Genomic DNA, 21,908 nt, shown 5'->3' on the forward strand with positions numbered 1-21,908 from the left:
CTTGTCCTAGAAAATAGAACCTTAGAAAACTTAATGCAAGCAGAGGCTTAAAATCAGCTTGTGCATGTGGGTTTGGACATCCTAACCTCTGCTATCACCACAAAAGCATCCCTAGTCTGGCCTGTTAGAAAAGGAAAGACAGGTGTAACAGTGCAAAGTTCTCCAGTGTGCTAGGTTCTAGTCACCCCAGCTGACTGACAGTCATTCAATAGCCAGACATGAACTGAACCAGGAAAAATAGAGTTACCTAATCACCTCCCATATGACCCCACAAGTGTGAGTAATAGCTGCTTAACATCAAATCCCACTGAAGGTTAAGAGTTGTATTTTATTTTGGCATCACTGTGACGTCATATACTCGATTTCATCAGCAACATTAATATAAAGTAAAGAGAATAAAAACAAAAGTCATCGAATGATATAGTGGGTGCGGTGGCTAATGCCTATAATCCCACCACTTTGGGAGACCGAGCTGGGTGGGTCACCTGAGACCAGCCTGGCCAACATGGTAAAACCTCGTTTCTACTAAAAATACAAAAATTAGCTGGGTGTGGCAGTGGGCGCCTGTAATCCCAGCTACTTGGGAGGCTCAGGCAGGAGAATTGCTTGAACCTGGGAGGTGGAGGCTGCAGTGACCGAGATCACACCACTGCACTCCAGCCTGGGTAACAGAGCAAGACTCTGTCTCAAAACAAACAAACAAACAACAACGACAACAAAACACTTATCAAATGATATTTAAAAAAGGCAAACTGGCTGGGCGCGGTGCCTCACGCCTGTAATCCCAGCACTTTGGGAGGCTGAGGCGGGCGGATCACGAGGTCAGGAGATGGAGACCATCCTGGCTAACACGGTGAAACCCCGTCTCTATTAAAAATACAAAAACTTAGCCAGGCCTGGTGGCGGGCGCCTGTAGTCCCAGCTACTCGGGAGGCTGAGGCAGGAGAATGGCGGGAACCCGGGAGGCGGAGCTTGCAGTGAGCCGAGATCGCGCCACTGCACTCTAGTCTGGGCCACAGGGCAAGCCTCTGTCTCAAAAAAAAAAAAAGAAAAGAAAAAGAAAAAAAAAAGGGTAAACTAATGTATTGTCAAACTCTTGAACATTAAATTGATTCAATTCTGCTAGATTTAGGAATAGAAAGAAAAATAAAATTCTAGACAACAAAAACTTACAGGAATCCCTGATAAGATTATAAGTGGACTCTTCAGCAGAAACTTTGCAGGGCAGAAGGCAATGGAAATATATATTTTAAATGTTGAAAGAAAAACTATCAACCTAGAATTCCATATCCAACAAAATTATCCTTTAAAAATGAGGAAGAAATTAAAACATCCCAACATTCCCACAGGAGCATAAGCTGGGAATTCCTTACCTCTAGACCCGCTCTACATGAAATGTTAATGCAAGTCCTTCACATTTAAATGAAAGTACACTAGACAAGTAACTAGAAGTCATACAAAAATATAAAAATATAAGGTTCTCTGGTAAAGACAAATATATGACAAATAAAAACAGTTTTGCTTTGTAACTTTACTTTTTATTTTCTACAAGACTTAAAAGACAAATGCATAAAAATAATTATGAATGCATGTTAATGAGTACACAATATATAATGATGTAATCTGTGTCATTGGTAAAATTAAGTACGGGAGGGTGGAACTGTAAAGAAGTAGAGAATTTTGTTATGGTATTGGAATTAAGTCAGTATCAATTTAAAACAGATAATGACTTTTGGCTATTATTTGTAATCCTCAATGTAATCAGAAAGAAAACATCTATAGAATATTTAAGAAAATGAGAAGAGAATCAAAACACGCTGCTACCAAAAATAATCGATAAAACACAAAGAAAGGCAGTAGTGGAGGAAATGAGGGACAAAAAGCTTTAAGACATACAGAAAACTAATAACAAAGTAGCAAAAATAAGTGCTTTGCTATCAGTGATAATTTTAAATGTAGGTAGACTAAACAACACCCCTCAACTGAAAACATATTGGCAGAATGAATAAAAATCAGGATCAAACTATATGTTAACTACAAGAGACTCAGTTTAGATTTAAAGACATATACATTGAAACTTACAGAATGAAAAACGATATTCAATACAAAATGTAACTAAAAGCAAGCAGAAATGCTGCACTAATATCAAGCAAATTAACTAAGTTAAAATCTGTTACAAGAGACAAATATATTAAAATGCTGAATCAGTAAAAATTCTTAGAAGAAAACAAGGGTGAAACTTTCATACGTTGGATTTGGCATTGATTTCTTGAATGCTACAAGAATAGAACCACAGGTGACAACCAAAAAAAATGAGTAAATTGGACTTAATCAAAATTAAAACTTTTATGCATCAAAGGACATTACCAACAAAGTAAAAAGGCAACCCACTGAATGTGTGAAAATATTTATTAATCATATATCTGATATGGGATTAATTCCAGAATATTATAATGAACTTCTATAACTCAACAACGAAAACACAAACAATCCAATTAAAACTGGGCAAAGAACTTAAATAGACATATCATCGAAGATATCCAAAAGTTCCCTAAGCTTATGTAAAGCTCAATATCACTATCACTAATAATTGGGGAAACATAAATCAAACATATAATGAGATGCCACTTCCTACCTATTATGAATAACTTGCTAAAAATACACACACACACACAAATGGAAAATAACAACTGTTGGTAAGGATGTACAGATATTGGAACCATTGTACATTGTTGATGGGGATATAAAATGGCATAGCTGCTGTGGAAAATGGTATGGTGGCTCCTCAAAAATTGAAAATAAAATTACCATATTATCCAGCAATTCCACTTCTGTATATACACCCAAAAGAATTGAAAACAGTAACTGGAAAAGATATTTGTATACCCATGTTTATAGAAGCATTATTTGCAATAGCTAAAAGGTGGAAGCCACACAAGTATCCATCAACAGGTGAATGAATAAACAAAACCTGGTAGATATCTAGAATGGAATCTTGTTCAGCTTTGAAAAGGTGAAATTGACACATACTACAATAAGAATAACTTTGAAGACATTATGTCAAGTGCAAATAAACTGGACATAAAAGGACAAATACCATATAATTCAATTTAAATGAGACACCGAGAGCAGTCAAATTTATACAGAAAGAAAGTAGGACTATGGTTGCCCTGGGCTGAGGGAAAAGAGGAAATGAGGAATCATTTAATAGGCATAGAGTTGATGGGTACAGAATTTGAGTTTGGAAAGATAAAAAATTCTAGCAATGGGTGATGATCATGATTGCATGACAGTGTGCATGCAGTTAATGCCACTAACCTATAAACTTTAAAATGGCTAAAATGATAATTTTTTCTCTGTGTTTGACCACAATTGAAAGAAAACAAAACAAAACATTCAGAATCCAATTCCTGTCATTACAGATATCTCATCCCCTCATCCCAGATTTGCCTTACTGCTGTAAACAACGAGAACAGTGGATAAAACATATGCGAACAAAATTAGACACTGGACAACAAAAAACACAGAATGTGATTGCTGAAAGGGAAGCAATTTATTTGAACCCTATAAACTCATAGCATTCTGCTTGGAGGTCGTTTCCAGACTGCTGTGTAAAAAGGGCTCAATTAATCAGAGTATAGCAGTCTTGTCAAGTTGGGGAGAAACATCAGAGTCTGGGAAGTCTGAGACAACTAGAATTTGAAAGGCAAAGTGCCAGAGAAGAAGGAGCCAGGCAGAAGAAAAGCTCTGAAATCTGCATAGGGGTCGTTTATATCTGGATGTTACTGGATCCATATGCTGCTGGATATGATTCTTTGCATACATGGGATAGAACCACAAAGAGCTGAAAGCTGAACAATTTTCGAGGTTACATTAGACTAGGAGAGATTGAAGTTCCAACTAGGCAAAGTAGGAAGACCTTAATAAACAGTAGGAACATTAAGCAGAATCCCTAGAATGGTCAGACTTTAGTTTAAACAGCACTAAACCAGGTCTAGAATAAAAGAGAACTTAGAGCCATCCTCCTTCTCTCATTCTCCAAGCTCTGCTTGCTTTCATTCAGCCTCATTCTCTGACAAAGGACAGGCTATGTATATAATATTTAAGGAAAATGTTAACAATCTTGGGATAGGCAAAGGACTCTCATATAAGATACACAGTAAGCATGAAACAGAAAAAAGTGATAAATTGGAGTTTTACATGATAATATATATCTTCTAAAAGGACATTGTTAAGAATATGAATACGCAGGGTGTATATACAGAAGTGGAATTGCTGGATAATATGGTAATTTTATTTTCAGTTTTTGAGGAGCCACCATACCATTTTCCACAGCAGCTATGCCATTTTATATCCCCATCAACAATGTACAATGGTTCCAATATCTGTACATCCTTACACAACAGACTTGTGTATCTGAAAAATACTTGTATCTAGACTAACATGTATATGTATTATAAGAAAATTCAGTGTTTCAATTGGCAAAATAGTTAAAGACATTTTGCAAAAGATGGCACAATGTCTAAGAAGCTGAAGAAATGATACTCAACATCACTAGTCATCAAAACAACGTGATTTAAAACTAAAATAATCTACCATTACATACCCAGGAGAATGGCTAACATTAAAAACTGACAAAACCAACGAGGATGTAAAACAACTGAAATCACTGTATACTGCTGGGGAAAATGACAAAATGATACAATTTTTGCTAATTTCTTATAATGTTCTATGCACTTATATGATCCCAAAAATTAACTTGTGGATGTTAATGCATGAGAAATAAAAACATGTCCTTACATTTACAAGTTCACAGTGTTTTTTTGTTTTGTTTTGTTTTTATATAACGACACCAAATTGTTAAAAAAAAAAAAAAAAAGTCAATCAAGAAGTATATGGGTAATTAAATTGTAATAAATTAATACTACCCAGCAATAAAAAGAAATAAACTTCTTAAGCATGCAAAAACTTTGATGAATCACAAAAGCATTATGCTGAGCAAAAGGCTCCAGAAACAAAAAAGCACATATTTTAAATTTTCATGTATATGAAATTCTACAAAAGAAATATTTAATATAGTGTCATAAACAAGGTCTGGGTTATATAGAAACGGAGATCTGGAAGGGATTAATTGCAAAAAGCTAAATTTTAAGGGTGCAGGAAATGTTTTACATCTTGACTTTATGGTTGTTATATACCATAAGAAGTATGATGCACCTATTTTATTTTTCAAAACTCATTAGGCCTGGTGCAGTGGCTCACATCTGTAATTCCAGAACTCTGAGAGGTCAAGGCAGGAGGATTGCTGGAGGCTAGGAGTTCAAGACCAGTCTGAGCAAGGTAGTAAGACAATGTCTCTACAAAAAAAAAAAAAAGTGAAAAATAAACCAGGTCTGGTAGTGTACACCTGTGGTCCTACCTACTCAGGAGGCTGAGGTAGGAGGATTGCCTGAACCCAAAAGATCAAGGCTCAGTGAGCCATGGTAGCACCACTGCACTCCAGCCTGGGCAACAGAAGAAGAACCTATCTCAGCAACAACAACAAAAAATAATCAAAGTACATTTAAATGTGCGTACATTTAAATATGCGTACATTTTATTGTATTTATACTAAACATCAATAAAATTAATTTTTAAAAACTTAAAGATCCAAAACTTTTTCAAATAATAGAAAAAATATAAAGTTCAACAAATAATTCTTAAAAGCTAGAATAACCCTAATGTCAAACATAAAGATAGGACAAATACACACACACACACACACACACACCCCCAGATAAATTAGATATGTCATTCCGACCCATACAACAATCTAAAGGCAAAACTCCCAAATCACAAAAATACAGAGCATAACACAAAATTAATTTATACTATTTTAAATACAAGTTAGAATAGAAGTATAACTTAATAAAATAACAGAATGCTTTTTTATTTTATGCCAATTGGAATAATCATACTAATGATAAAACACTAGTGCATATTTCCATTAAAATTAAGAAATATAAAAAGTGTCTGCTATCACACTATGTCTTATTTTTTAATATTCTAATGTAGCATTAAGATTTGAAAAGTAGTAAGCTAAATATCATGATAAAATGTTGTGGGTGCTGACAGACAAAATAGCCAGTATAGAGGATAATGTAACTGACTGGCTAGAACTGAAAAATACACTACTTGTGATTGAATTTCATAATGCAATCACAGATATTAACAGCAGAATAGTCCAAGCAAAGGAAAGAATCTCAGGGCTAGAAGACTGCCTTTCTGAAATAAGACAGGCAGACAAGAGTAGAGAGAAAAGAATGAAAAGGAAGAATCTCAGAGAAATATGGCATCATGTAAAGATACCAAATAAATCTATGACTCATTGGTGTACCTGAAAGAGATAGGGAGAATATAATAAAATTGGAAAATATATTTTAGGATATCATCCAGAAGAATTTCCCAAACCTACCTAGAGAGGCCAACGTTCAAATTCAGGAAATGCAAAGAACCCCCGTAAGATACTTTGTAAGAAGATCATCCCCAAGACACATAATCATCAGATTCTACAAGGTTGAAGTGAAAGAAAAATGTTAAAGGCAGTGAGAGAGAAAAACCAGGTCATCTACAAAGGGGAGCCATCAGACTAACAGAAGACCTTTCAGCTGAAACCCTACAAGCCAGAAGAGATTAGGAGCCAATATTCAAGATTCTTAAAGAAAAGAAATTCCAGGCTAGAATTTCATATCTGGGCAAACTAAGCTTCATAAGCAAAAGAGATATAAGATCTTTTTCAGACAAGCAAATGCTGAGGGAATTTGTTACCACCAGACCTGCCTTACCAGAGCTCTGGAATAAAGCACTAGATAGGGAAAGGAAAGATCATTACCAGCCATTACAAAAATATACTGAAGTACACAGACTGCTGACACTATCAAGCAACCACATAAACAAGTCTGCAAAGTAACAAGCTAATATCATGATGACAGGATCAAATCCACATATATCAATACTAACCTTACATGTCAATGGGTTAAATGCGTCAATTAAAAGACACAGGGTGCCAAACTGGATAAAGTGCCAAGACCCATTTGTATGCTGTCTTCAAAAAACCCATCTCACATACAGTGACAAACATGGGTTCAAAATAAAGGGGTGGAGAAGAATCTACCAAGCAAATATAAAACAGAAAAAAAAAAAAAAAACAGGGGTTGCAATTCTAGTTTCTGACAAAACAGATTTTAAATCAACAAAGATCAAAAAGGACAAAGACATTACATAATCATAGAGGGTTCCATTCAACAAGAAAATCTACCTGCCCTAAATATGTATGTACCCAGCACAGGAGCACCCAGGTTTGTAAAGCATGCTCTTTCTCAGAGACCTTCAAAGGGACTTAGAATCCCACACAATAATAATGGGAGACTTCAACAACCCACTGACAATATGAGATACATTACTGAGACAGAAAATTAATAAAGATATCCAGTACCAGCACTAAGCACTGGATCAAATGGACCTGATAGCGCCACATAAAACAATAGAATATACATTTTTCTCAAGGCCACATGGCAAATACTCTAAAATCAGACACACAATTGAAAGTAAAACACTCCTCAGCAAAGCAAAAGAAATGAAATCATAACAAAAAGTCTTTCATACCACAGTGTAATCAAATTAGAAATTAAGACTAAGAAATTCACTCAAAATGATACAATTACATGAAATAGAATAACCTACTCCTAAGTGAATCCTGGGTAAAATTAACGTTTCGAGAAATTATTTGAAACTAATGAGAAAAAAGATGTAACATACCAGAATCTTTGGGACACAGCTAGGGCAGTGATAAGAGAGAAATTGATAACACTAAATGATCACATCAAAAAGTTAGAAAGATCTCAAGTTAACAATCTAACATCACAACTAAAAGAACTAGGGAACCACGAGCAAACAAATTACAAAACTAGCAGAAGACAACAAATAACCAAAATCAGAGCTGAACTGAAGGAGACTGAGAAATGAAATACTATCCAAGAGATCAATGAACCAAGGAGATGGTTTTCTGGAAAAAAATAATACAATAAATAGACTGCTGGCTAGACTAATAAAGAAGAAAAGAAGAGTCAAATAAACAGAATCAGTAACAATAAGGGTGATATTACTACTTAACCCACAGAAACACAATCGTCAGAGAATATTATGGACACTTCTATGCATATTAACCAGAAAATCTAAAAGAAATTGATAAATTTCTGGACAAATACATCCTCCCAAGACAGACGCCAGGAAGAATTGGTATCCCTGAACATACCAATGACGAGCTCTGAAATTTAGGAAGTAATAAACAGCCTACCAACCAAAAAAAGAAAAAAACATGGGAAAATCCTGGGACCAGATGCATTCACAGATGAATTCTACTAGATGTACAAAGAAGAACTGGTACCATTCCTGCTGAAACTATTCCTGAAAAAATGAGGAGGAGGGATTCCTCACTAACTCATTCTATGAGGCCATCATCATCTTGATACCAAAATCTGGCAGGGATTTAACAATAACACAAAAAACTTCAGGCCAATATCCTTGATGAGCATCAATGCACAAATCCTCAATAAAATACTGGCAAACCGAATCCAGTAGCACATCAACAAGCTTATCCACCATGATCAAATAGGCTTCATCCCTGGGATGCAAGGTTGGTTCAACACACACAAATCAATAAATGTGATTCATCACATAAACAGAACTAAAGACAAAAACCACATGACTATCTCAATAAATGCAGAAAAGGCCTTCAATAAAATTCAACATTGCTCCATGCTAAAAACTCTCAATAAACTATGTATTGAAGGAACATGCCTCAAGATAATAAGAGCCATATATGACAAACCCACAGCCAACATCATACTAAATGGATAAAAGCTGAAAGCATTCCCCTTGAAAACAGCCAAGAAAAGGATACCCTCTCTCACCATTCCTATTCAACATAGTATTGGAAGTCCTGACCCAGGCAATCAGGCAAGATTTGAAAGAAATAAAAGGCATCCAAATAGGGAGAGAGGAAGTCAAACTACTGCTGTTTGCAGACAACATGATCCTATTTCTAGAAAACCGTATAGTCTCTGCCCAAATGCCTCTTAAATTGATAAAGAAGAACTTCAGCAAAGTCTCAGGATACATAATCAATATGCAAAAATCACTGGTATTCCTATATACCAACAAAGTCAAGCCTTGAGCCAAATCAGGAATTAACTCTCATTCACAATTGCCACAAAAAGAATAAAATACCTAGGAATACATCTAACTAGGGTAGTGAAAGATCTCTACTAGGAGAACAACAAAACACTGCTCAGATAAATCAGAGATGACACACACAAAAAACAGAGAAACATACCATGCTAACGGATAGAAAGAATCAGTATCATTAAAATGATAATACTGCCCAAAGCAATTTATAGATTCAATGCTATTACTATTAAGCTATCATTGAGATTACTCACAGAACAAGAAAAAAACTATTTTAATATTCACATGGAACCAAAAAAGGGCCCAAATAGCCAAGGCAATCCTAAGCACAAAGAACAAAGCTGGAGGCATCACACTACCTGACTTCAAACTATACTACAGGGCTACAGTAACCAAACCAGCATGATCCTAATACAAAAACAGACACATAAAACAATGGAACAGAGTAGAGAACCCAGACATAATGCTGGACACTTACAACTATCTGATCTTCAACAAACCTGCCAAAAACGATGGGAAAGGATTCCCTATTGAATAAGTGGTGCTGGCATAACTGATTAGCCTTATAAAGAAGATTGAAACTGGACTCCTTCTTTACATCATATACAAAAATTAACTGAAGAGGGATTAAAAACATAAAATGTAAAATCCAACACTACAAAAACCCTGAAAGACAACTTAGGCAATGCCATTCAGAACACAGACACAGGCTTAGATTTCATGACAAAAACACCAAAGGCAACTGCAACTGAAACAAAAATTAACAAGTGGGATCTAATTAAACTAAAGAGCTTCTGCACAGCCAAAGTAACTATCAACAGACTAAACAACCTACAGAATGGGAGAAAATTTCTGCAAACTATGCATCTGACAAAGGTCTAATATCCAGAATCTATAAAGAACTTAAACAAATTTACAAGAATAAAAACTAACAACTCCATTAAAAAGTGGGCAAATGACATGAGCACTTTTCAAAAGAAGACATACATGTGGCTAACAATCACATGAAAAAAAAAAACTCAACAGTGCTGATGAGTAGATAAATGTCAATCAAAACTGAATGACAAATCATCTCACACCATTCAGAATGGCTGTTAAAAAGTCAAAAAAATAACAGACACTGACAAGGTTGTGGAGAAAAAGGAATACTTATACGCTGTCAGTGGGAGCATAAATTAGTTCAACTATTGTGGAAGACAATGTGGCAATTCCTCAAAGAGCTAAAAAACAGAACAACTATTCAGCTTAGCAATCCGATTACTGGGTATATACCCAAAGATCGTTCTATTAAAAAAACACATGTTCACTGCAGCACTATTCACAGTTGCAAAGACATTGAATCAACCTAAATGCCCATCAGTGATAGACTGGATAAAGAAAATGTGGTACACATATACCATGGAATACTATGCAGCCTTAAAAATGAATGAGATCATAGCCTTCGCAGGGACACATGAATGGAGCTAAAGGCCATTATCCTTAGCAAATTAACACAGAAACAGAAAACCAAATGCCACATGTTCTCACTTTTAAGTGGGAGCTAAACACTGAGATCACATGGACACATGGGGGAGAACAACACACACTGGGCCCTGTTTATGGGGGTTAAGGGGAGTGACACCACCAGGAAGAACAGCTAATGGATGCTAGGCTTAATACGTGCACTGGTATAAATAAATGTAGTGGTATTTAATTCAAAATTTTTCAGTTATATGATATAATACATTCCTATTTTTTGAAGGGTGAGTGGGTTTAAGCTGGTTTAAACTAGGTTCCTATGATTTGCAAATTAACTAGTTTTTTTAAAAAAAGATGTGGAAAGATTGGGGAGGAGAGAGAGAAAAGAAGGAAAAGAAAACAGAAAGAAGAGGAAAAGAGAAAAAAAGGAAAAAATGAAAAAGCAAATTTTTAAAAATACAGTACTGAAATACATCATGATTGAATATAAGCATTAATATCATGAAGTAAATTCTGCTCAAATTAATGTATATGTGCAGTGCAATTCTAAAATAATGTCTCAATACTATAAGGAGAGGCAGAAAGTATATACGAAAAATAAATGATATTTTGAAGATAATAGGACCATGATTAAAATTATGTTTACATAATAAATCAATTAAAAAGAGGCCTGTGAAACAGAACCAAAAATTGATAGACAGTTTAATGAAATAGAATTGGGACACCCAGAAATACACCATTTTAGCTAAAATAATTATGGCAATTAAAAGCAGTCAAAGGTGATGGATTTTTAAATAAAAAATGTTAGGATAATTATTTGATTCTAGTTATATTAAAGTAGTCCATGTAAAAGTAAAATTATACAAACTAGAAGAAGAATACAGTTAACATATATATGATCTCAGATTGAAGAATAATTTTTCAGCATAAAAACAAAGGAAGAAACCATGAAGCCAACAGGTTTCATAGCACATACATTTAAAACATCTGTACATAAAGCAACATTATAAACTAGACAAAAGACAAAAAATGAACTATGGAAGTGTTCTCAATATAAGGTAGGAAAGGAACTAATATATATATACAAAACTGTAAATGAGAAAAAAGAAAAAGAATACTATAGTTGAACACCAGGTGAGGGATATAAACCGACATTTTCTAAAAATGTTCAGAGAGCTCATAAATATATTAACATATGCTTAGTCTCCTTAAAAAAATCAATAAATTTTAATTAAAATAAAATTACCATATCATTTTTACCTTTATACTCATTGACTACTAACATCAATGTATATCGCAACATTTCAATACAGAATATTTAGGATTCAATTAAATCCATGGAAATTAGAGACTGGAAAAATAAATTATCATGTATTTCTAAGATGGGGACTATACAGCATTTAAGAAATTATGCTTCTTAAAACTAAGGATAACATCAGAAAACATGTATTATGTAAAATGAAATACAATAAGATAATGAAAACCATATACACTAACCATATGAATATCTATTTCTATATATACAGTCCATATTTATATGATACTCATTTCATCCATGATATAGCATATATATAATACACTGTAAACACATGCATATATTTGTGCACATACCCCCCCACACACACATACATATTTATTGGGTAAGATATTAACCAACACAAATGTAGTTTGCAGTGATGCTGATTAAATTGTGTTCTCTATCTGTATTTCTCTGTGTGATTTCTATGTCTCTATTTTAATATTTTTTAGTTTTCTATATCTAAAATATTCATTTCTTAGTTTTTTAATGAGAAAATAGATTTAATAGACTTCAGTTAATTAAAAATAAAAATTGCCAAAATGAATGGTATCAGCAAAAAACTGAATATATCTAAAACAGAAAGATTAGTATTAATTTTTATACCTGTTTGAAAAATTAACAAATTGAGGAACTGAGAAATAGACTAAGTAACTCTATTGTGATTCAAAATTCACTAGCAGGTACATAATATAGTACTTTATTTCCAAAGATGTAGGAAGATAATGACTCTAGCAGTAACCTCGACAGAGAGGTAAGCTGAGAAGTAATACTGAAAATCTTGTTAGGTTTCAAATTATAGAAGCAGCAAAAATGTTAAAAATACCAAAGACACATGGTGAAGTTATAAATAATCATTGTAGGTTGTCCAGCATTCTCTCTGAAACATATTTCCATTACAGTTACAATGCCTGTGAAATTGAGAGCAAGGAGATTAAAACAGACAGTCCAGAGGCAGGCATAGTGCCTTGCACGTGAACAGCTGACTCAAGTACCTCTAGCCTCTCTCAAACATCTCTTGTGACTCTGAGCAAGTGATTTCACCTCTCATCTCTGAGCCTCAGTTTCCTCATGTTTAAATGGAAGGAGTTGAAAGAAATGGTCTCCTGTTACTGCAACATTCTTTGATTTCAAATGCTTTTTCATGCTGGGCAAGCTGCTGAGACAAGTTTGTCTTGCAATTTTCAGTGTTTTCATTATTGATTTTATGGTGTATAAACACAATTTAGTTTGTAATCAAAATGAACAAAAAACCACTAGTTTTGCTGACTCAAGAACAGAGAGCCTTAAAACTTAGTCATAAAAAGCTACAATCCTTATACATCTTAGAAAGATTTAACCCTTTTTTTCTGATAATCTAAACCCCCACTCTCATCCCAAAAATCCTACATGAAAACCTCCTTCCATCTCTTTCCTCATTTCTGGAAAAACATGGATTTGTGAACAACAACAATATTAACCATATGATAATAGTTTATATTTAGCTATCACTTCATGGCAAGTCCAGTGTTGTTTTATATTTCCTATTCTTTTCTTCATTTTATATATGAAGAGAGTGAAGTTAAAAGAGATTAAATGATCTCAGGCACACAACGAGAAGCCACAGGACATTTCTGGGTGACAACTGAAAAGCATGAGCACTATATTTTTGCCACAAGTTATTATGTAAACATTTGAGTAACATAAATAAGACCCTATCAGAAGTTCACTAGCTCTTTGTTTATTCATCTGTAATAAGAAGGAAGACCCTTTTGGGCCAGCAGAATTCCAAGTACGAAACAACTGACCCACTTTATGCTACAAAGATGGTGGCTTCTATGGCCACAGAGCCAGTTAAGACACAACACTGTAGGTAAAACGTTAAAATCCCTGAATGCTAGTGGCAGAAAGCAAAATAAAAGGCAAATATATCATTAATTATGTAGTTGTGAACCAATCAAAAACACACATTTAGAAAGAATGCAAAATTATAGTTAGATAGGAGAAATAAGTTCTAGTGTTCTACATCACGTAGAATGACTATAGTTAACAATTATATATAGTTTCAAATAGCTAGGAGGATATTGAGTGTTCCCAATACAAAGAAATAACTGTGTGAGATATCAATACACTAATTACTTGGATATGATCTCTATGCATTATATCTATCAAAATATTACTATGTACTCTAGAAATAATAGGCCACAACTACGTCGATTAATTTTTAATGAAAAAACAAGATATTCAGTCAGCAACTCATTTATGCAAATGTTAGGAAAGCTGTTGAAAATGAATCGGACTACACAAGCAAAATTAAGTAGGGTGTCTAACAAGTCTTTATACCAGGAATTCTCAAGAATGATTTTAAAAACGGATGTTAAAAAAAAAATGACTGGGAACATCAGAATTTTCATAATGTAGTTTCCTGGGGCCATCTCCAGAAATTCTGATTTGGTAGATCTATTGGCACTCTTTAAGTGGGTAACTCAGAGAATTCTCATATGGTAGTTCATGAACCACATATGGAGAAGTCTTATATCTGGAAATTATCTAAAAGAATTAAAGAGAAAATGAACACGGAAGAAAACACAGTGGATTATTCTAACCTAATTTATATTGCTTTCTATGTGACCAAATCAACATTCATGTTACTTTCTTTGAGCTTCACGATAGAGTAAGATAGTATTACGGGTATTAACTGCATCTAGAAATGAGGAAACAGGTTCATAGAGGTTAAATTACTTGGCACAAGATAACACGCCACCAGGACATGAGACTGGGTCTTTTAGTTCCAAATTTCATGTTCTTTCACATGATCCTTGTTTAAAGAGATTTTGGTACAATAAATTAAAATTCCTTGAGGGCATCTGATTTTAGTAAGTCAAGAAAAATTAATCATGGATCATATCAGAAAAATACTGACACAATTTAGAGAAAAATAATGATTTTGTTGAGACAGTCAGCTCAGGATCCCATGGGTTCTGGAAAGATTACTGCCCTACACACAGGCTTCTAAGGTTCTATAACTTCCTCTACCCTTATAACTCCAAGGTGGTCTGCGCACCCATGGGCATCACCTGAGAGCTTAGTAGAATTGCTAATCTTGGGCTTCACCTCCAGCCTATGGATAAGAATTTGCATTTTTACCACATACTCCAAGTTGTGTGACTTTACAAAAATAACTCCATTTTATTCTGTATTTCACTTTCCTCCACTGTGAAATGAGAAACCTGAATTAATCTATCTTTAATATCTCTTTCAAAGCACACAGGAGTGGGAAACTGTGTCCTGTGGTCAGGTCTGGTTGACAAGCTAAGAATGTGTTTCACATGTTTAAATGGTTGGGAAAAAATCAAAATTATAATATTTGGTGACATGAAAGTTACAACAAATTCAAATGTGAGTGTCCATAAATAAAGTTGTATTAGCACACATGCACATTTACTTGTTTATGCATTATCTACTGCTGCTTTCTTGCTTTGGTGACAAAGCTGAGTAGATGCAAAAGAGACTGTATGGCCCACAAAACCTAAAATTTTTACTATCTGGTCATTTACAAAAATATTTCCTGGCCGGCTCTGTGGCTCATGCCTATAATCCCAACACTTTGGGAGGCTGAGACGGGCAGATCACTTGAGCCCAAGAGTTGGAGACCAGCCTGGGTAATATAGTGAAATGCTGTCTCTCCAAAAATTACAAAATTAGCCAGGCGTGGTGGCGTGTGCCTGTATCCTGGAGGCTGAAGCCAGAGGATTGCTTGAAACTAGAAGGTCAAGGCAGCAGTGAGCCATGACCTTCACACTATATTCCAGCCTGGGTGACAGAATGAGACCCTGTCCAAAGAAAAAAAGAATTTCTGACCCTTGCAATATAATAATAGCAACACCAAAAATTTCAATGTAAATAGTTACAATAAGTTGGCAACTGTATGAAGAATAAATATGCATATGTGCATATAATTTGAATATGTAGATACACAGATGTACTGTATATTTGTATAAAGTTTTTTGACCTATCTCTCCTCTCCCATTTTATTCTACTTACAATTTTTAAAAACACCTGACTAATTTGCTTTTCGGAATGTCATTTCTTTATTAAAGGCAGATGTAATCAATGATTTTCATGTTGACAAACATGAAACATGCCCTCCTGGAGGTATATATCAGAATCTCTAGTGGAGAAGAAAGGAACATGTGTAATAATAAAACACACTTGTATGAAATAAACTACTGAAAATCAACAAAATTTTTTAATGAAGTAGAGATTCAAGGAAAATGAGAGAAAGTATAGAGTCTACATGAGTTAAAAATGAATTTGAGGATCAGTAAACTCTTTAAATCACTTATTTTCTATTTACTACTGTTAATATCTAAAAGTTCTACTATTGTATTTTAATCACCATTATACAAGAATTAGCAGACAGAAACATACAAAGCAATTATGTTTGAATTTTCCCAACTGAAAATGTAGGCAACTGACTAAATACTAATCAAAACAATAATATCATAAAGTCTGCCAAATAAATTTTTAATGTAAACTATGATATTAAAATGTTTATAACTGTATTAAAAATGACACATAAGATTAGGGGCCTAGACTTCAAATTTCTCTGGCTTTCAACCTAAGATGCCACTATTATACATTATAATAACATAAAATCCCTATCAAGAAACTTCAGAGTAATAATATAAATTATAAACTGCATATCAGTATTATTTAGATTCTATATTTAAATATAAAATGCAAACATTTCCAGAATTTATGGTTATCTCAAATAGCCAATTAAAGACATAAGAAATAACGTTAATTTCTAGTTAATTTTTAAAGTTATTCAAGTATGCATTAACAAATTTCAAATAAATTTAAAACATAAAGGAAATAATCTGCTCTCATAAAACCCCTATGGAAAACTATTCATGTTGAATTTTAAATTTGTCACTGTTATTACCATAAAGCAGAACAAATCAGCAAGTTGAACAAGTAATTCTACTTTATCATAAAGTAGAAAATGATAGTCTTAATATCGATAAACTTTATTACTATACACCAATAAACCAGAATAAAGTTCTACCTCATTACCATAAAACAGCTTTGTTTTTTGTCATACTGAATGAGAGCAAAAGTTGTAGTATATGGTTATTTTGTTTTGCAATCAATAATTTATCCAAGTTAGAATTTTCTTCAAAAGTAGAGCTGGTTAAACAAATAAAATTGAAACAAGATATTTAAGGCATAATTTTAAATACCGAATTAATTTCTCCATTATTGAATTTTGTTTCTCTTGAGTATTTCTATTTATTCTCTAGTTACATCTTTTTTATAAAAAAAAAGGTTTTCTAGTTACTAATTATCTGGCAAGTAAATAAAATGCAAAATGTCAACTTATTAAACAAACACATGTACACACACACAGTTTTCTTAATAGTAATGTTTGTTATAATTAGTACCAATAATCATAGCATATTTTTATCCCATTATATCATAACATTCGTTATCCCAGAATATAGACCACACTATTTTATATGCAATTTTTAAAGATAAATCAAATTATTAATATCTTACCAGACTTTACCCAGCACATCAAACAAAGAAAAATGTATACTCTCATTTGGAATCTGAGAAAAGCAAAAGCAGCACTCAGTTCACCAAAAAAGAAATTCCGTAACTCACTGAGGTTTCTTTTTGGTAGGATCGTCACAGGCTGGCAGGTTCTACTGTAAAAGTTCACTGATTTTTGCTCCTCCCTCTTGGTTGAAAAGGTGAGGTAGTTTGTTTTCTCCCATTTTAGCTTGTGGTTGTGGGAAGGATTTTTAAGTTACAGACTCTGTAATAAGTCACAAACAAACCTTCAGCTACACAAGTTGAATTTAAGGGAATGATAAATCTAATTACATTTTTCTGTATCCTTTTAACCTCAGGATTTCAGAAGCGGTCAGGAAAAATATGCAAATGTGATGTTAGAAAATGCTAGAAATGGAAAGAGTCAGAAAAAGTTGTGGTTTATATTCAATTTGATTACAAACTATCTTTATATACCATAAATCAATAATGAAATCCATATCCATCAAGCTCTGTCAAGTATAAAATATGAGCTTTTCATATTTATGTTATTTTACATCCCCAAAGCAGAGGCTATTTTAAAATTCAAAATTTTGGCTCATCACTTGAGGCTAAAAGGTGAAAATTATATTTAAAAAAGTCTTTAATATGATGACCATTTTAAAATTAGCGTGCATTTTCTTTTTACATGTTTTCATAATTATCTTCTTTTCTTACCAGCAATGGACTTTCAGTAAGCAAGAAAAATTGGGAGTTGTTCTAAGTATGTAAATTACAAGTTTAAAAATTAAATTCATTTTTCAAAAATTCAAGTTTCTCTAAAGCTCCAAAAGCACAGTAAGAACAGAAGTGTTTTTTATATGTCATAAATCTGCATAAACTAATCTGAGGTCTGGGGAAGTATTTGAGAAAATTCACAAACAAAATGAGGTATTAGTTTTAAAAAAATCACGAAAATTTAACTGCTGAGGAAATTCCATCACTATTTTGAACCGTTTGATCTCTTGGTGTTTTACACGAGATTTCCATTTTTAAAACAATACCACCACTACAATTTGTTTGGAGACCAAAACTAATCTAGGTCCTTCCACAGCACTTAGCTGTAAGAGTTGCACCTCTCTAACAAAGATGTAAATAAGCCACATCATTTCAGAATATGGGAAGAAAGATAATGTGTCGTACCTCCTAAAACAAATTTTTCCTAACAAGTTTTACTTAATAAATTAAAATACAAATCTTTCCTCTGTCACTTATAATTTCCTTTTTTCTTTGTGCTTTCGATGCAGCATTATGAGTCTTGCACATTTACTTTCATCTTTACAATTCTAAAGAGTTCATACTGAAAAATACTGGCATATCAGGCAGTATAATACAGAGTTTCAAAATTTAAAATTACGCTTCTTCATTATCATGTATTTTACATACTGCTAATATGAGAAAGATGAGGTTATTAACATTTATTGCATTAAATAGGAAAATATTGGGGGATGACAAAGTTACAAAATGCTAATAATTTAGTAAGACATAATCTATTTAAGCACTTGTTTAGTCCTCCTTGGATATAAAAAATGATTGTAGGTAGCTTACATACACACTTACAATAAACATTAACTCAAAGGGGATGTTCATGATGATGATGTGGTGATGATGATGACGATTTAAAATTTATTGAGTCCTATGCACCAGGCATTCTTCAAGCACTTTACAAGTAAGTTAATTAGTGTTTATTGAGATGGAAAATCACTGTTTATCACAATATATTTTGTCACAACCTTTTATTAATTTGTCAGTGTGTCAAAATGTTTAACAGTCTTACCCTTTGATTCAGCAATTAAGCATCAAAGATACTTCCTACAGAAATCCAAGACACTTTCCTACAGACACATCCAAGGTCCTTATATGTGGCAAATGGCCCACATGTGTACAAATATATGAGCAAAGACGTTCATCTCACCATTCCAATAACAGTCAAAAAATGAAAGCAATATAAAATCTAACAATGAGAGATTAGTCTAATTAGGTATCTCCTATGGATTAAAACTAATGATACAGATAGATCAGTATTTATTGGTGTAAAAGGCCTTCATTACAGTTTTAGAGGGCAGAGGGCAAGCTGAAAAACAGTATTATATAGCATAGTTTATTTTCCTAAAGTGTGATATATATTTCAAAGTCTGGAAGGTTTTCCTCTGAAATAGTTATCTCTGCATGATAAATTTGTCAGTAATTTTTACTTTATTTCCTTAAATTTTAAAAATATTTATTTATAATAAACATCTAATACATGTAAAACAATTAAAAACTGTATTTACTTGACAAAAATATGGTTAGGAAAAAATCAGAATAAAGACAAAATATGAGTTTTAAAAAGTGAAGACAAAAATGAGTTCAATATAAAAAAAGCATCCAATAAAATCCCTTAATAGTAATTGGCCGACTTCCTTCCCTCCCTCCCTCCCTCCCTCCCTTCCTTCCTTCCATTTCAGTTGTTCATTCATTTGTTCATTCAGTTGTTCCATTTCAGTTGTTCATTCATTTATGCTTTTATTAAGTACCTATTGATTTCCAGGCACAGACTTTGTTGTTGGGGATACAAAGTAAAGACATTCATTTATTTAATCTTAATTATTTCAACAGCTATTTATTATACACCCACAGGTGTTTCAGAGATTGTCCTAGGTACTGAAAAATATTTACTGTATACTAGTTCCCGGTGAGAAGGACATGACAGAAGTGTACCAAGGGAACTATGGAACCACACAAGTGGAGTGGCCAGCTAATTTGGAAGGCAGAGTTCAGAGAAGCATTGCAGGACATGTTGCCTGGGCTTAACTACAAAATAGAGTAAGAGTTGACTGGGCAAGGCCGGGCACGGTGGCTCACGCCTGTAATCCCAGCACTTTGGGAGGCCAAGACAGGTAGATAACCTGAGGTCAGGAGTTTGAGACCAGTCTGGCCAACATGGTGAAACCGTGTCTCCATTAAAAATACAAAAATTAGCCCGACATGGTGGCACACACCTGTCTGTAATTACAGCTACTTGGAGGCTGAGGCAGGAGAATCACTTGAACCTGGGAGGCAGAGGTTGCAGTGAGCTGAGATTGCGGCACTGCACTCCAGCCTGAGCGACAAGAGCAAAACTCCATCTCAAAATAAAAGAAAAAAAAAGAGTTGGCTGGGCAAAAGAAGATAAAGGAGCTCTAATTATACATATATAGACATACAGAGGTATACATGTACATATACATATATTTTCATTTATTATATGTTCATTCAGTTAGGGACATCAGACATCCTGATATAAATGAAGAAAGGTTAGCTCTTTATAGAGTGTTACATGTATTTAACCCATTAAAACCTGATATATGACTAATGGTCCAGGAAATACTGAAAGTGAAGTGAATTATTTTTAACCTACTACTAGATTTATTACCATGCATGCATTCAATTTGAGTTAAGAAACCCAGTATGCTTACATTAGAAAAATGATATATTGAGATCTTATTCTGAAAAAATTGCTAACTACAGGAGCTGACTTTCAGAGTTCATAATATTAACTAAGTATTCTAGAATTATAAGCACTATAAACTTATGTACAGCCAGAAGAGGATATTATAACAACAAAATTATGCACACTTGTAGACAAATAAGGATGCAAATTTCAATAGAACAATATAATATGAACATTAATTACAAGTGTAGTTAAAGGTTTGTAGCATACACACTCATATACATGCAATGGTTTAAAGTGAAACCTGAAGATGCAGCTCCCATATAAGAACTGTCTGAGGTGAATTTAAGGAAGAAATCTGTGGGTTGGATAAGATTTATGAAGCAAATGAATATAAATAAATCGAGAGGTCTACACATAACAGAGACCTGCAAGTATCCATTCATTCGATCAACATATATTTATTTGCCTACAATATGAGTGTTTCCTTAACTTCTTCTTACTGTACCACAACTATACTGATGATAAGCAAAGAAAAAGGAAAAAAAATGGAGACAGGACTTAATATCAGTTGAAGGTAACTACTGAAGTCACTAGCATTTATATTATATTTGTGAGGGTAGAAAGGCTATCTTTCCCAAAATATAAGCTTTAGGAGGTCAGATTTTTATATTTACCTTAGTTTTCCATGAATTAAGCATTCAGAAAATACCTATTAAATGAAGTAACTATATTTAGTCCAATCCATTCCTTAAGAAACAGAATCCGAATTCCAAAGAGAAATCACTTGTTCAAAGCAATAAAACTATGTAATGTCAGAGATCAATTAGAAATTAGGATTTCCTAAAATGTGTACCTTTTCATTAGAAAAGACGACTTTTTTTGGTCCATCGACCAGATAAAAGCATGCTTCTTCAATTCAAAATGAAATTTTATCAC

At 33.6% G+C, this 21,908-nt stretch overlaps 1 protein-coding gene across 1 annotated transcript in view; it reads right to left on the minus strand.

Annotated features, from left to right (window-relative positions):
- The window catches only part of LIPI (lipase I), a 117,881-nt gene extending 98,734 nt beyond the window's left edge, over positions 1 to 19,147 (minus strand). Inside the window, exons 1-2 of the mRNA XM_033234139.1 lie at positions 19,118 to 19,147; positions 17,630 to 17,747 (exon numbers count right to left, since the gene is read on the minus strand). Coding sequence (XP_033090030.1) covers positions 17,630 to 17,747; positions 19,118 to 19,147 — 148 coding nt within the window. The remainder of the gene's footprint in view (positions 1 to 17,629; positions 17,748 to 19,117) is intronic.
- Positions 19,148 to 21,908: the final 2,761 nt, after the last annotated feature.

The sequence above is a fragment of the Trachypithecus francoisi genome, unplaced genomic scaffold (genome assembly GCF_009764315.1).
Source record: "Trachypithecus francoisi isolate TF-2019V2 unplaced genomic scaffold, Tfra_2.0 Lachesis_group14, whole genome shotgun sequence".
NCBI classification, from domain to species: Eukaryota; Metazoa; Chordata; class Mammalia; order Primates; family Cercopithecidae; genus Trachypithecus; species Trachypithecus francoisi.